Source organism: Ctenocephalides felis, unplaced genomic scaffold (assembly GCF_003426905.1).
Source record: "Ctenocephalides felis isolate EL2017-DRISC unplaced genomic scaffold, ASM342690v1 CF-g0.4_SCAFFOLD_01170, whole genome shotgun sequence".
Lineage (NCBI taxonomy): Eukaryota > Metazoa > Arthropoda > Insecta > Siphonaptera > Pulicidae > Ctenocephalides > Ctenocephalides felis.
This window is the reverse complement of record NW_020537324.1, coordinates 70,504,579-70,517,788: the sequence shown is the minus strand read 5'-3', so window position 1 is coordinate 70,517,788 and position 13,210 is coordinate 70,504,579. Positions and strand designations below refer to the sequence as shown.

The following is a 13,210-nucleotide window of genomic DNA, read 5'->3' as shown; positions in this document are numbered from 1 at the left end:
TCGAGATAAATAATATTATTACTAAACTTATTAATAAGTTACTATAATTGTTGAGTATTGTTATTTAAAACAATGTGATGCATCTATAGTATTTTCAAACTTCGAAACGTTTTCGAAAAATAATATTTTATAATTGTAATAAGAAGCAAAAATATTTAGTAATTATCATAATTATTATGTATGAAATTAGAAAAAAATAAAGATTACGCAGGGGTAATCTGTATGATATAAAATATTTTGGCGCAAATATCACTTAAAAAACCGTTACATTTTTACAAAAGATGAAACTTACATCATTATCAATCAGTCCAATTCTATTTATTGTAACACGATATGAAGCCCTTAGGAAAGCAATAAATATTCAGTTTAATGACGAGTTGAGATAATATTTGACATTTGTTTATAGAATCACTTGAAGTATAGTTTTATGCGATTATGGAATTTAAAGATAAATTTGTTCCGAGAAATTTAAGCTTTAGTGTATTATGTATCAAACAGCGCTTATATAAAAATACTGAAAATACCGATATTTTTGGGATAAATACCGGTAAAAATATCGCCGAAAAATCGGGCGGTTTACCGGTAATTCGGTATACCGGTATACCGCTATTGCATTCCCTAGTAGCGACTCACTCGTCAGAGTGTTTTCAGAGTTTGATTCTGTAAAAATTGTTGATTGATTAGAAAAATTTTCATTGTTGGCGTATATTTTCATAAAATAAACCAACTAGAAAATAATGTTGAAAACATTTTCAAAATTGTAACATTTTTACAAGTTACGCATTATTTTCTCTTACTCCAATTTCAGATGGTAATTGTTCTAGGCAATTTTCGCATATATTGCGAAAAAATTTATGGCACTAAAATAATTGAAATGAAGCGGAATCTCGATTTATTGATCTAATTCTGATTTTGAATGTTAGTACGAGGCAAGGTATAATGAAGAATTATATAAATAAAATTATTCCCATGCGGGGAATCGAACCCCGGCCTCCTGGGTGAGAGCCAGGTATCCTAACCACTAGACAACATGGGATATGTATTTTTTTCTCTTATGGAAAAATGAGTTGGATGCGTCGCGAAAATTGCATGTTTCTTTACAATGCAAGATAAAAAGCTGTTATTAAAATTATAAACCGCTACTAAAATGTTATTAAAATAGATTTCAATAAAAAAGTTATAAAGACTTATTATATTATATAAAGAATTATTTTGTTTTTTTTAAAAAGAACAACTGTTTCCGCCCGGGATCGAACCGGGGACCTTGTGCGTGTGAAGCACACGTGATAACCACTACACTACGGAAACTTGATACATATTTTGGATAAAATAACTGAAATAGATCGAAATTATTAAAGTTTTTTCTTCATTAAGTACACAATAAAAATAAGGATAATATACGTTCAAAATTATTATTGATTCTCAATTATAACTAAAACTGTATTATAATTACACATATTACATTTACTCTTGTTGTAGCACTCTTTTAAATTATTTTGTGTAAATACATGCCTAATTTATTTATTTCTATATATTGTAATTTGATCATGTCTTCTGTTCCTTAAATTTATTTTTATCATAAATATTTTCTTGTTACCTTCAAGTATATATTCAGTAAAATCCCCAAAACTAGCCAGAGGATTGGATTTTTCTTCTCAGTCGGTTTTATTATATTAATGTCCAACTTTACTATTAATTTGTCATGTTCAAGAAGTCCAGCTCTTAATTTATTTAATTTAGTTAGATAATGAATTATATTATCTGTTTTATTATATTTAGTACATATTTGGGTATCACTCAATTTAATTTAATATAATTTTTCTTTCATAGTTATGGATTGTTTCACTTTTGTTGGTGCTCAATATTAATCCAAAACTTTTTCCAATTTTTTTTAGTTTTATTTCTTCTTTATTTTGTGAGTGTGGTGCTCCAGTAATTTTTTATATAATACTCAGGTTATACTGTTTTTCTGTTATCCATTCTATTTTAGGTCAATATTTTACTTCTTATACTATTTATTTTTGGTACAACAAAAAATTAAATTACAGTTTTTTTGGCTTTCTTAACCATACTTGATCATAAAAGGTTACTTGCATTATTAACACTTCTCAAGTGTTAAGTGTTACATATCTTCGATGTTTATAAACCAAAATAAAAATTTTATAAATGAAAATTTAACTTGTATCCAAAATTGCTCTCTGATAAATCATATTACATATGTCTTAACATAATTAATCATTGCTTGTCAAATCTAAAAACTGTGAGAAGTAATTATTTCTTCAATTATTGCTTTTTTAAAAAAGAGAAAAGGCTCAGACATATCGTTCACGTTGAATATCTTACTCTTTAATTAGCTCGGATATTAATCTTTGTAATTAGTATAGGCAGAAAATAAAAATAGATTTTATGCCAATTGCATTATTAGAGAATTATTGCTTATTCTTTCTAATTGGAAAAAATATTTGATACTGATATATAGCAGATTTTCTTCCAAATTCTGCAAAATGTACAAGTCATATATCTATAAGTCGATCAAAGTCTAGACATGGAGAAAAAAATATAACTCTGAAATAGAAATTGCAACCAAAATATTTTTTTTCCATGTCTTGGTTATTTGTAAACCGAATATATTTATCAATTTCATTAATCATTTGTTTCATAGGCAGTCAGCATGCAAATCATAAATATCTAAAATTTTATGTAATAAATTCAATTTGCATATAAAATCACTGGGTTTATTCATTTTCTGAGAAAAGATTGATCTAATACCCTGGGCTTTGAGATTCTTGTAACCAGAGAAAAATTAATAGAGGCAGAAAAAAATATAAAATATTCGTGGTTTTTGAAAATTAATGATATGAAATCATTTGCATTCAATTTTTAAAAAGCAGTTTCTAAAAGTATATTTTGAAATAACATTGTGAGGAGAAGCCCAAAAATTGACCAAATATTTTATCATATTAAAAATATTGTCACTATTGTAAATCAATAAATAACTATAATTTTACCTTTCAAAATAAATTAAATTTTGACCGGTACATATGTATAGTAAATTTTATATTACGTTGATAAGATTTTTAAGCAATATCTCTCTTGATTTCTAATATTATTCAAAGTCAGAAACATTTCAGAACCAAAATTTTTTTTTATTATTAAACAATATGAATGATATGATATATATGAACGAATTGCTTTGAAAAAACGTTATTCGTAAATTATTTTTCGTGTTCTCTAATTTTTAGAGAAAATTTAATAGAGACAGAAAAAATTATGAAATATCCGTTGTTTTTGAAAATTAATGATATGGAGTCATTTACATTGATTTTTTGAGAAGCAATTCATGAAATCCATAAATTCTTCTAAAAGTATATTTTGAAATTGTGAAGAGAAGCCCTGTAATTTGTCAAATATTTATATAATAGCAATATTATACCAGTTCAGCTAGGTATACATTTATCTTGAAGAGACGTTAGTAATGAATTTACTAATTAATGATTAAATGTAACCAATTTTTAAAAACTTCTTAAGTAGATTAGAGTTTTATTTGGAATACTTAACGACGAGAATTGGAACATTTATTGTAGCTCTTCTGGAAGTGTGTGAAATCAAAGAATTTATTTAGATACAAAAAATTATTTAGCGCTTTATTATAATATTTTAGTTGTTACTTCTTCAACAGCTCAGGACTAACTACCTTTATATTTTCACATTTTTAAAATATTTCCTATATTTCTAATTTTATGATAGCTCGCCGAGGGTACATGAGCTATCATAAATTTATATTAAGGGTTGTCTGGCAGATGTGTAAGATATTCGCAACATTTTCCGTTACTTGGGATTATATATCGTTCAAATGAATTTACTTATGACTATTAATTATAATTATAAAGAACACAATTCTCAACAATCTATATCAGACTTCACTAATCTGAAATGCTGTTTGTAATCTATGATGATGTAAATATTCAATTATTTAGCATTTAACATTCATTATTCACTTATAACATCAAATTGGCGTAATAAAACCCGTGCTCGCGGATTATTGAAATATTTCAACCGTAACAGATAAGAAAATTGCAAGTTAATCATTTTTTTATTGCATAAGTGTTTTATAAACATACTGTTCTTTTTCATACTGTAGATAAATTTAGTACAAATTTTGTATTAATTATAAAATTCAACAGTTTTCAAGCGAAAAAATTATATAAAGTCCGTGTTCTGTTACAATAACTCGGTTAAGATGAAATCTTCATACAGCATCCCATGTTGTCTAGTGGTTAGGATACCTGGCTCTCACCCAGGAGGCCGGGGTTCGATTCCCCGCATGGGAATAATTTTATTTATTAATTTTTTAAAAATATTTCTTTTTTTTGTTAACACGTTGACTGCCAACTACGAGATAACTAGTAGATCGCGATCTGTTCTAGGATGGCAACTACGAGTTAACTCGTAATAATATAATGTGATTAATACGAATTGTCATTTTTGGTCTTTTCTTTTTGATTCTTCAAAATTGTCGCGGCAGTCAAAGTGTTAAAGTTTAGCTCAACATTGTCATTTTTTCATGAACTGATTTTTATTGATGGTATATGGATAGATGTAAAACGATTTCTAAAATATGTATCTAGTGTTTTGTCTATTTTTCATTATTTCCCCAGTCCATTACTTTCGTTTGTTGTATATCATAAAATAAGAACTCCGGCGTCTTGTATTGCTTAATAAAGAAATACATGTACAGTATAGAAAACGATTCTTGCACAAACATGCCAGGATAAAGTTATTGCTGCGAATAAACCAAGGTTTGCGACACAATATAGGCAGGTTATATTATTCCAATGGCTTTGAGTCACACGTCTCTAAACCATATCGTGTTGCAATTGCAACCATAAAGGAAAAACCTTGCAACCAAAATATCTGAATCGTCCAATCAACATTAATAAGTTCATATTTGGGGCTTGGATATTGTCTATTTTTGTTTGTAACCACTCGATTAGTTCGTTTTGATAAAACTTTTGTATTACTGTAGAGTTGATGGATTTTTTGAGCATCTGGCCACCTCCAACATTTTTTTACAATTTATACCAATTCTATTTATCTGCGATTTCATTATTCTCCTAAATTCATTTTCTTGTACTTATTTCTAATAATTATTTAATTTACATACTTTTTATACACCAACTAATGTATACTATGCAAAATAAGACTTATGCTCAATAACATAAATATGATTTAAAATAACAAATACTAATTAAAGATATATTAAAATTTTCTTGAATGTATTTTTTTCTTAACCAGAATTTACTCACTTTTGGTAAGAACTTTAGTGTTTGAGTATATGTTATATTATTTATTTATTTATTTTTAAATATACAGCCCATTGTGCTTAACGTAAAATTACATATAATGTAACAATATAATTTATAAACAGAATAAGATAAAATAATGAGATATTTGAAAAGAAAATAAAAAGGTTAACTTGTGCAGATGGAGATTATTTGATTAGGTGAAGTGTTGTAAATATCTATTTCATTATTAATTAAGTTAAAGTTAGAGGACATAAGTAAAATAGGCGAATGTAAGAGAGAATTAGATTTAGGAGTAGGATCATTGAAAAAATAATTGTGAACGCGTAGATAGCCTTGGAACATTAAAGGATAGTTGATTAAGAATAAGAGGACAGTCTATAGAATTATTGCAAAGTTTAAATAAGAACATAATTGTACAGATAAATCGACGTGAGGCAAGGGAAGGAATACCACGGGAATGGTCAAAACCACGTTCCGGGTAAATTTTATATGTTTTATAATAAAGATATTTCAGAAATTTTTGCTGAACCTTCTCTATCGCATCAGAGTTGTTGATTTGATGAGGATACCAAATAATCGAATCATATTCCAATTTTGAACGTACATTAGAACGTACATGCAAAGAAGTTCATTGTTAGAATTGAATTGTTTACAATTTCTCAGTATCAAACCTAAAGATTTATATGCTCTATCACAAATATCAATTATATGATCAGTAAAAAACAAACCAGAATATTATATGTTTAATTAAAAATAGACAATATTTGTAATAAATTACAGACTATCATAGTCGTTTGCAATATATATATGTAAAGTTTAGTAAAAGCCAACATTATTGCGGCGACATATAAGTTAGAACGATCGTTGCAAAAAGCTAGTCGCAGATGCCCTGAAGTCATCCTGAAGCTTTGTATAAACTATCTAAGAAACAGTTTCCTCATGTCATTACGATAATTAATTATTAACTTGATGTATTACCGTGTTATTTAAGAATTAATGTAACACGTTAAAAGATAGAATTAGAATTATTTATTGAAGCATAATATATATGTCGAACATATGAACGATCGTTGCCTCATAGAAAAAGTTAGTACCAATCATAAGTATGCTTAAATTTCTAAACATATTGAGCGATTTTTGTAACTGTAGAATTATTTGTCTACAAATAACAGACAAAAGAATTTGGTGGTCCACGCTTACAATTAGATAATTACACATAAATGTATAAATGTTATTTACACGTATGTGTATCCTATAAACATTACAAATTCAAAATAAATAATAAAAAATAATGGCAGTAAATATAACTGTATCCGATTATCAAACCGGGTCTTGGACGGGATTCTTGGACGGCCGTAAAATGCAATGTTATATATTTTTAAACTTATTTATAATGACCGTCCGCAAGAATATTGCATATGCAATTATCTTTGTAAAGTAATATTTATTATTATTGAACTATCGTGTGTATGGGAGAAAAAATTAACATATTAATAAGAGGCTCCTGAATTTCATAATGGCAAAAATTAATTATCATACATTGTAGCTGGACGATGTTAATTGATAATTTTAGATCAGTGGCTAGATAGCAGCTAAAAGTTCTTTGAACTGGGATAATGAAATTTTTTGCATTAGTACGTAAGAGTTTGAAATTTTCTAAGAATCAGTTTTTTAAAACTTTAATTTGAATCTTCTCTATAACTATCGTTAACCATCAAGGAAAATTCAAAATAAGTATCGATTATTCGATTCCAATCAAAATGTCAACGTCATTCCGAATGATGAATGTGTCTTTCCTTGCACACTTATTGACTTATGGTTTATTTAAATTTAATTTTTATTTTTTTATTTTTTTATGCTTAGCAGGAAATTAATTGTGCGTGTGTGGAAAGTGAACGTTTTGACAAATGATTTGACTGATCACGAGCGAAAATTTTATTAGAAAATATTGATTGATTATAGGATATGGACATAAGAAATTATGATTCGTCTGTTTGACGATGAATTGATTAATATGAAGTTTTATGGTAATGTAGCTTATGGTAAGGATGATGAAAAGAATTTTGCTGGTTGTTCGATTTTATACATTTTTTATTACAAAGAGGTCTTTAATACATGCACGGAATATTTTCTAAAAACGCGGCAAGTTTTTTAGTCATATTTTAACCATTTTTCATAATTTAGCCATATTGCGTAGAGCTATAATATTTTAGTATTTTCATTAAGATTAGGTACTATATCGCCATAGAAAAACTTTTTAAAATCGCTGAAAAATTTTGTAACAAGCAATGATCTCTGTCCAAAACTAATCAGCACGATTTCTAAATAATATCCTTGGATTAGTTTTTGAATTCCCAAAATGGATTCAGGATTTTTGAATAAAACGTGGAAAAAAATTTGCATTTTTTGCTAATTCAAAAGAAACGGCTGTGTACAAAAAAAACACAATGAGTCGCTCGGCCGATTGCATAAAAAAAGTAACTATTCCGAGTACTTGTCAAGTTTCATCGAATTACTTTACAATTTTTGAAATCAGCCTAGCCGTTTTTGAGAACACGTTTTCGAAAGGTAAAAAATCGGCTCACGTGCAAACACACATGTATACACACACATACTTTTTGCGAATGGGACTTCATCATTTAAAAGATAAATATAATTTCAATGAAGAATGCTAACATTCTATATCCTCCCCCCATGAAGTAATACCTGACGGCGATGACTTAAGACGGCATAAATGATTTTCTTTCGCTATACAAAAAAAACATACTCTTTTCAAATTTGGTCTCATTCGAATCGGATTGTCTTGAAACGTCGAGAAAACACAAAACTAGCAAATAGGATTTTCTCCAAATAAAGTTGCATGAAGTATTTTGGCACCACAATATTAAACTTGTGGTGTATGGCATCGTGGCTTGAGGCAAATTTCTGGAACTTTCCGTACCAAAAATTAAATTTTTTGAAGGAGATTCAATTTTTTTTAAAGCTTTGAAAATATTAGATTTCTAATTTCTGCATTAGCTGCGCAGAAACAAAATATTGAAGCGCGTAAGCGCCGCGTCGCAGTGTAACGAATAAACATCGATACAGATCCTATAGAAATATAAAAATTTGTTCCTATTATTAAGATTTCTATAAAATATCTGATGATTTGATGTGTATATGTCTAATGATCATTTTGTCTGCCAAATAGCATTTTCTTTTTTACTCGACCTCCAAAACAGCTAGATCTGCCTTCCCAAAAATTTAACCAGTTCTTCATTTTGTTAATACAAATAAAATGTTTTTTCAAATATTCAAATCGGTTAACTTGTTAAAAACAAAATCGTCGACGAAAATTTGTATCCGCACACACACATACCCCGCTTAACGATATTTCGTTTAGTGCTCTTTTATTCAAGTCAAGCTCTGCAACTAGAATTACATGTTCTAGAAATATTAATAATATCATAAAGAAAATAGAAAAACAACTGTTTATATAGATTGACGACGAAATTGACCGCAATATACCATTAAGCCAATATTTCCCTAACCCCAATATTTCCATTCGATAGCCTCGTTTAGCACTGTTTTGCATTACGCGTTAAGCGGGGTATTGCTGTATATCTATTTTTTCTAACATATGCCAAAATGTTCAGAAGCCTTTGAAACGTAAAGATATGCAAAAATTTTCATTGTCGATTTTCTTTGCGGTTACTAAAACTTATCCTACGGACAAGAAATATTTTCCATTTTTTATTCATCCAATGAGTCACTCGTTCGTTCCCGCAAGCCTATTTTTATTTACATGGATTCTTTCTAAAACACGTTTTCGAGTTATTAATATTATATGTCTATCAGTCATAAAATCATTGAGTTAATTTCAACCTGATCAATAAATTATATTCCGGAATGCCGTATTAGAATCCTTGTCAGTAGTTATAATTTACGCATTAGCGTTGCGTCTTCACATGGGACAACCGTTATGCTACCGCGGTTAACATCAAATACGGGTTTCCAGAAGTCAAATGAGATTAGTGCGAATTCCTAAATTAAATTGTCTTGAAATTGAGAATTAATTCATACAGCAATTGATTAGGTCGATTATTTACACATGCAACTTGTCTTGGGACAAAATGCCATTTACAACTATTTATTTAATTTTTGAAGTAAAACTTCTTTAGGCGCGACATGGGTGTAAATCCGTAAAAAGGCAACGGAAATTGTTACGCCAAGCTGAAGTGAGAGTCATTCGCTCTCGATGATATGATTTCTATATGGGTCGATTCTGATGCGTGACTTTATACGTGCGTACGTCACCGAAAGCGTTTTTTATACGTGAGTACGTCCATCATACGGTTAGTAATAAGGTTTTATATACCTTTGAGGTTATTACTAAAATGGAAAATATTTTACAAAAGACAGATACTATAGTTGCTCAAAGAATGAAAATGTATCACCAGCGAAATAGTCAAAACAAACAAGCAGTCAATAATGAAGTTCTACAAACTCAATTACATGATAAGCGAAATTGTGGAAACAATATATCTTCATTGGAAATTTATCGTAAGTTTTTATGTTTCTCTTTTATGATGGTTTTGAAGGCTAATTTTCATTTATTATAATAGTAATTATAAATATTGATGCAGGTTCAAAGCCTCTTACAAACTCTGAAAGATCAATATTACATCGTCAAAGAAAACAACTGCAGAAAAATAATCGGTTACTGCCAATTTATAAGAAAATCTTGAGCCGAATATCAATTTAGATGTTAATGTCAACACTATTGTGACTTAAAAATATCAAATGATGCTCAAAAACAAATTCTTAATAATGGTTGTCAAACCTCATGTCAAACTTCTCGAAAGGCATTAAATTCGGGTAAAATTTCCACTTTGTGTAAATTTAACGGGTTTGTATTTTCACCTATACCAAATTATCTACCTAAACTAGATACTGTATCTGAAAGGTTAATTTCACCTAGGTTGTGTTTCATGCAAATTAGACGATTGCGACATGCAAATGGACAATTTGGAATATATGGCCAAATTATAAATGTGCCTGTTGACATTAATAATATGGTTGATTTATTACCTCGTAATATTGATGATGATCATTGCATTAATAATCACATAAAAAAGAAAATGAATCATAGATCAAGTAATGTGCAGGGCTTGATAAATAAAACAAATATAAAAGTATGGCTTCAATTTTTTAGGCAAGACAGATATTACGGCTGTTCAAAGAATGAGATTATATCGCCAGTGAAAAAGTAAAAAAATACAAACAGTCCATGAATGTATGTTAATTTTAATTTTAATTACATAAAGTTCTTCAAACACAATCATTACATGATGAGTGAAGTTACAAAAACAATATTTGTTTAGGCGTTGTTTAACATGATCCACTGTGTGAACGAATATCATAGAATTTATTAATCAGCAATTACTTTAAACCGATCATGTCATATTTCAAGTATGGCTTTGATTACATTATTGTTTGTAAGTATTATACATATTTTTAATGCAATCATAAATATATAATTTATAATTTATCATTATATAAATGTGTATAATGGTTGGGTTGACACTAATAAGTGTGTGCATTATTAGTGTTACCATATTACCATAATTGTTATATGATGTATTTATTTTTAATTAACTTAAATTTGCTACTTTGTACAGTAGCAAATAAGTTTTATTTCAATCGCGTGTGATCCTTACGCGCACTCTTTTTTTTACCTCAGTTGAAGTAACTGAAGAAATGTGAAAATAGTCTTATTTTGAACTAATATGTGATTTAATTATCAGTAATTGGTTTAACGTTCTTAGGTATTTATATCACAGTGTGTGACCGACTAACAGACTGCGTCAAGATAATTAATTGCAAACAATTAAGAGTTCTTCTAGTGACTACTCTAGTCCAGTCTTAATAAAAACGAAAAGAACAGACGTCATATAATGTCAGGCGATGGGAAGCCGACAAATCATTCAGAGCGTGACAGACTCGTCACGGTTCCGCACCTCTGTATTTCCGAAGAATAAATGCAACGCGTCAGGGAAACCGAATAATGATCTCGGGATCATTAGATCGTGAAAGATTTACAATTACACATTAGTAAATCAGTCTTAGGATCTTACATTTTACATTTTATTCTTCAGATCTAAGCCTGCAAAACGCGGAAGTGCATATGCCTACGCAGGCAGCCAGCAGCCACCAACGGCGAAGCCGATTAAAAATTTACGCAGAAGGTAGAGAAAATGAATCAGAGACCAAAGACGATCTCTACATTCATTTGAGTCATGCGTAGAAAATTGAGAAAGTTATGTTTAAATTAAATGCACGACCATATCGCATAAAGTAGAAGAGCTGGTTTATGTATAAATAAAATGTTGGTTCTGATGTTTAGAATAAGATTTAGCTTTTACATCCTTCTTCTCTATCTTAGCTTAAGAGGAAGAGGACATATCCCATGTTGTCTAGTGGTTAGGATACCTGGCTCTCACCCAGGAGGCCGGGGTTCGATTCCCCGCATGGGAATAATTCGTTTTAAGTAGTTCTTTACGAATGCAATATTTTATAAATATTTGAAAGAATTTTTAAATATTTGGAAGATCTTTGCATTTTGGTTTTTATCTATTTTCTTCATACAACAGCGCTTTATGTACACATAAATCGTCTTATAATTTGCTAAATTTATCATAAAATGTTTTTTTTATAATTCTATTCAAACATTTCCTTTCTTTGAGAATGCTCTTTTATTTATTCTATTCAAGCACGATGCAAAATCTTCCCATTATCTAATAAGCCTAAGGTCGAGACAACCTCAGATTTTCCCTGGTGTCGCGACTTTTTCTAAAATCAATATTTTTTCCGGATTTAGATTATTTATTTCGGATTGTCCAGTATTTTGAAAAGTATAGGTATAAATTGTATCTTTGAAATTACTTGATAATATAATTACAACTCATCAACAATTTGCGCATTGAAACAATGCGTTAAGAATGAAACAAAATCCAAAGACGGTTTAAAATATCATATCAACTTAATTTTACGAAAATTAGCAAAAAGTGCTATTTTTTCTGTCAATAAGTTATGAAGAAAATTGAACAGAATTTCTTTGAATTTTATACAACCAAAAATTATATAGTTAAAGCACATATTATGTTTCTATATTTTTTTTGTTAACTTCCCGTAGGGCAAGTTATAGTAATCGCAAAAAAATCAAAAATGAAAATTTTTATATATCTTTACATTTCAGAGGTTTCTGAACATTTTGGCATACCTTAGAAAAAATGGATGTATGTGTGTGTGTGTGTGTGTGTGTGTGTATGTGTGTGTGTATGTGTGTGTGTATGTATGTATGTGTGTGTATGTATGTGCGGATACAAATTTTCGTCGACGATTTCGGGAACACGGATCAACCGATTTGAATAATTTAAAAAACATTCGATTCGTATTGATAAGGAGACGTGCTGATTAGTTTTTGGCAAAGGCAGGTCTAGCCGTTCCGAAGATATGGGGCAAAAAGTGCCAAAAACGGTACCTCAGCTTTTAAGAGAACGGAGCGTCCGATTTGAATAATTCAAAAAACATTTCACTTGTATTGACAAGATGAAGAATCGATAAAATTTTCATGAAGGTAGGTCTAGCGGTTTCGGAGATATAGAGGAAAAAGTAAAAAAATGGGCCATTTGGCGGTCAAAAATGATCATTAGACATATGCACATCAAATTATCAGATATTTTATAGAGATTTTAACAATAATTATACATTTTGTTAACATTCCTATGGGTTCCGTACCAATGCTCATGCGTTAGACAGCGACGCGGCGCTTACGCGCTTTATATTTTGTCCCTATGCAGTCAAAGCAGTACGATTGCTTTGAAAAGAAAGTTCAGATCTTCCACAATATGTCAAAATAAAGA

At 29.4% G+C, this 13,210-nt stretch overlaps 1 protein-coding gene and 4 non-coding genes across 5 annotated transcripts in view; 3 read left to right on the top strand and 2 right to left on the bottom strand.

Annotated features, from left to right (window-relative positions):
- Positions 1 to 964: 964 nt before the first annotated feature.
- Trnae-cuc lies at positions 965 to 1,036 on the bottom strand. Its single transcript has one exon. It is a non-coding gene; the product is annotated as a tRNA-Glu (tRNA).
- A 199-nt stretch (positions 1,037 to 1,235) lies between these two features.
- Positions 1,236 to 1,308, bottom strand: Trnav-cac. The gene has a single exon. It is a non-coding gene; the product is annotated as a tRNA-Val (tRNA).
- Positions 1,309 to 4,259: 2,951 nt separating this feature from the next.
- Positions 4,260 to 4,331, top strand: Trnae-cuc. Its single transcript has one exon. It is a non-coding gene; the product is annotated as a tRNA-Glu (tRNA).
- A 5,351-nt stretch (positions 4,332 to 9,682) lies between these two features.
- The window catches only part of LOC113367607, a 71,008-nt gene continuing 67,480 nt past the window's right edge, over positions 9,683 to 13,210 (top strand). The window contains exon 1 of the mRNA XM_026609200.1: positions 9,683 to 9,848. Within this exon, the coding sequence (XP_026464985.1) occupies positions 9,683 to 9,848 (166 nt within the window). The remainder of the gene's footprint in view (positions 9,849 to 13,210) is intronic.
- Positions 11,751 to 11,822, top strand: Trnae-cuc. The gene has a single exon. It is a non-coding gene; the product is annotated as a tRNA-Glu (tRNA).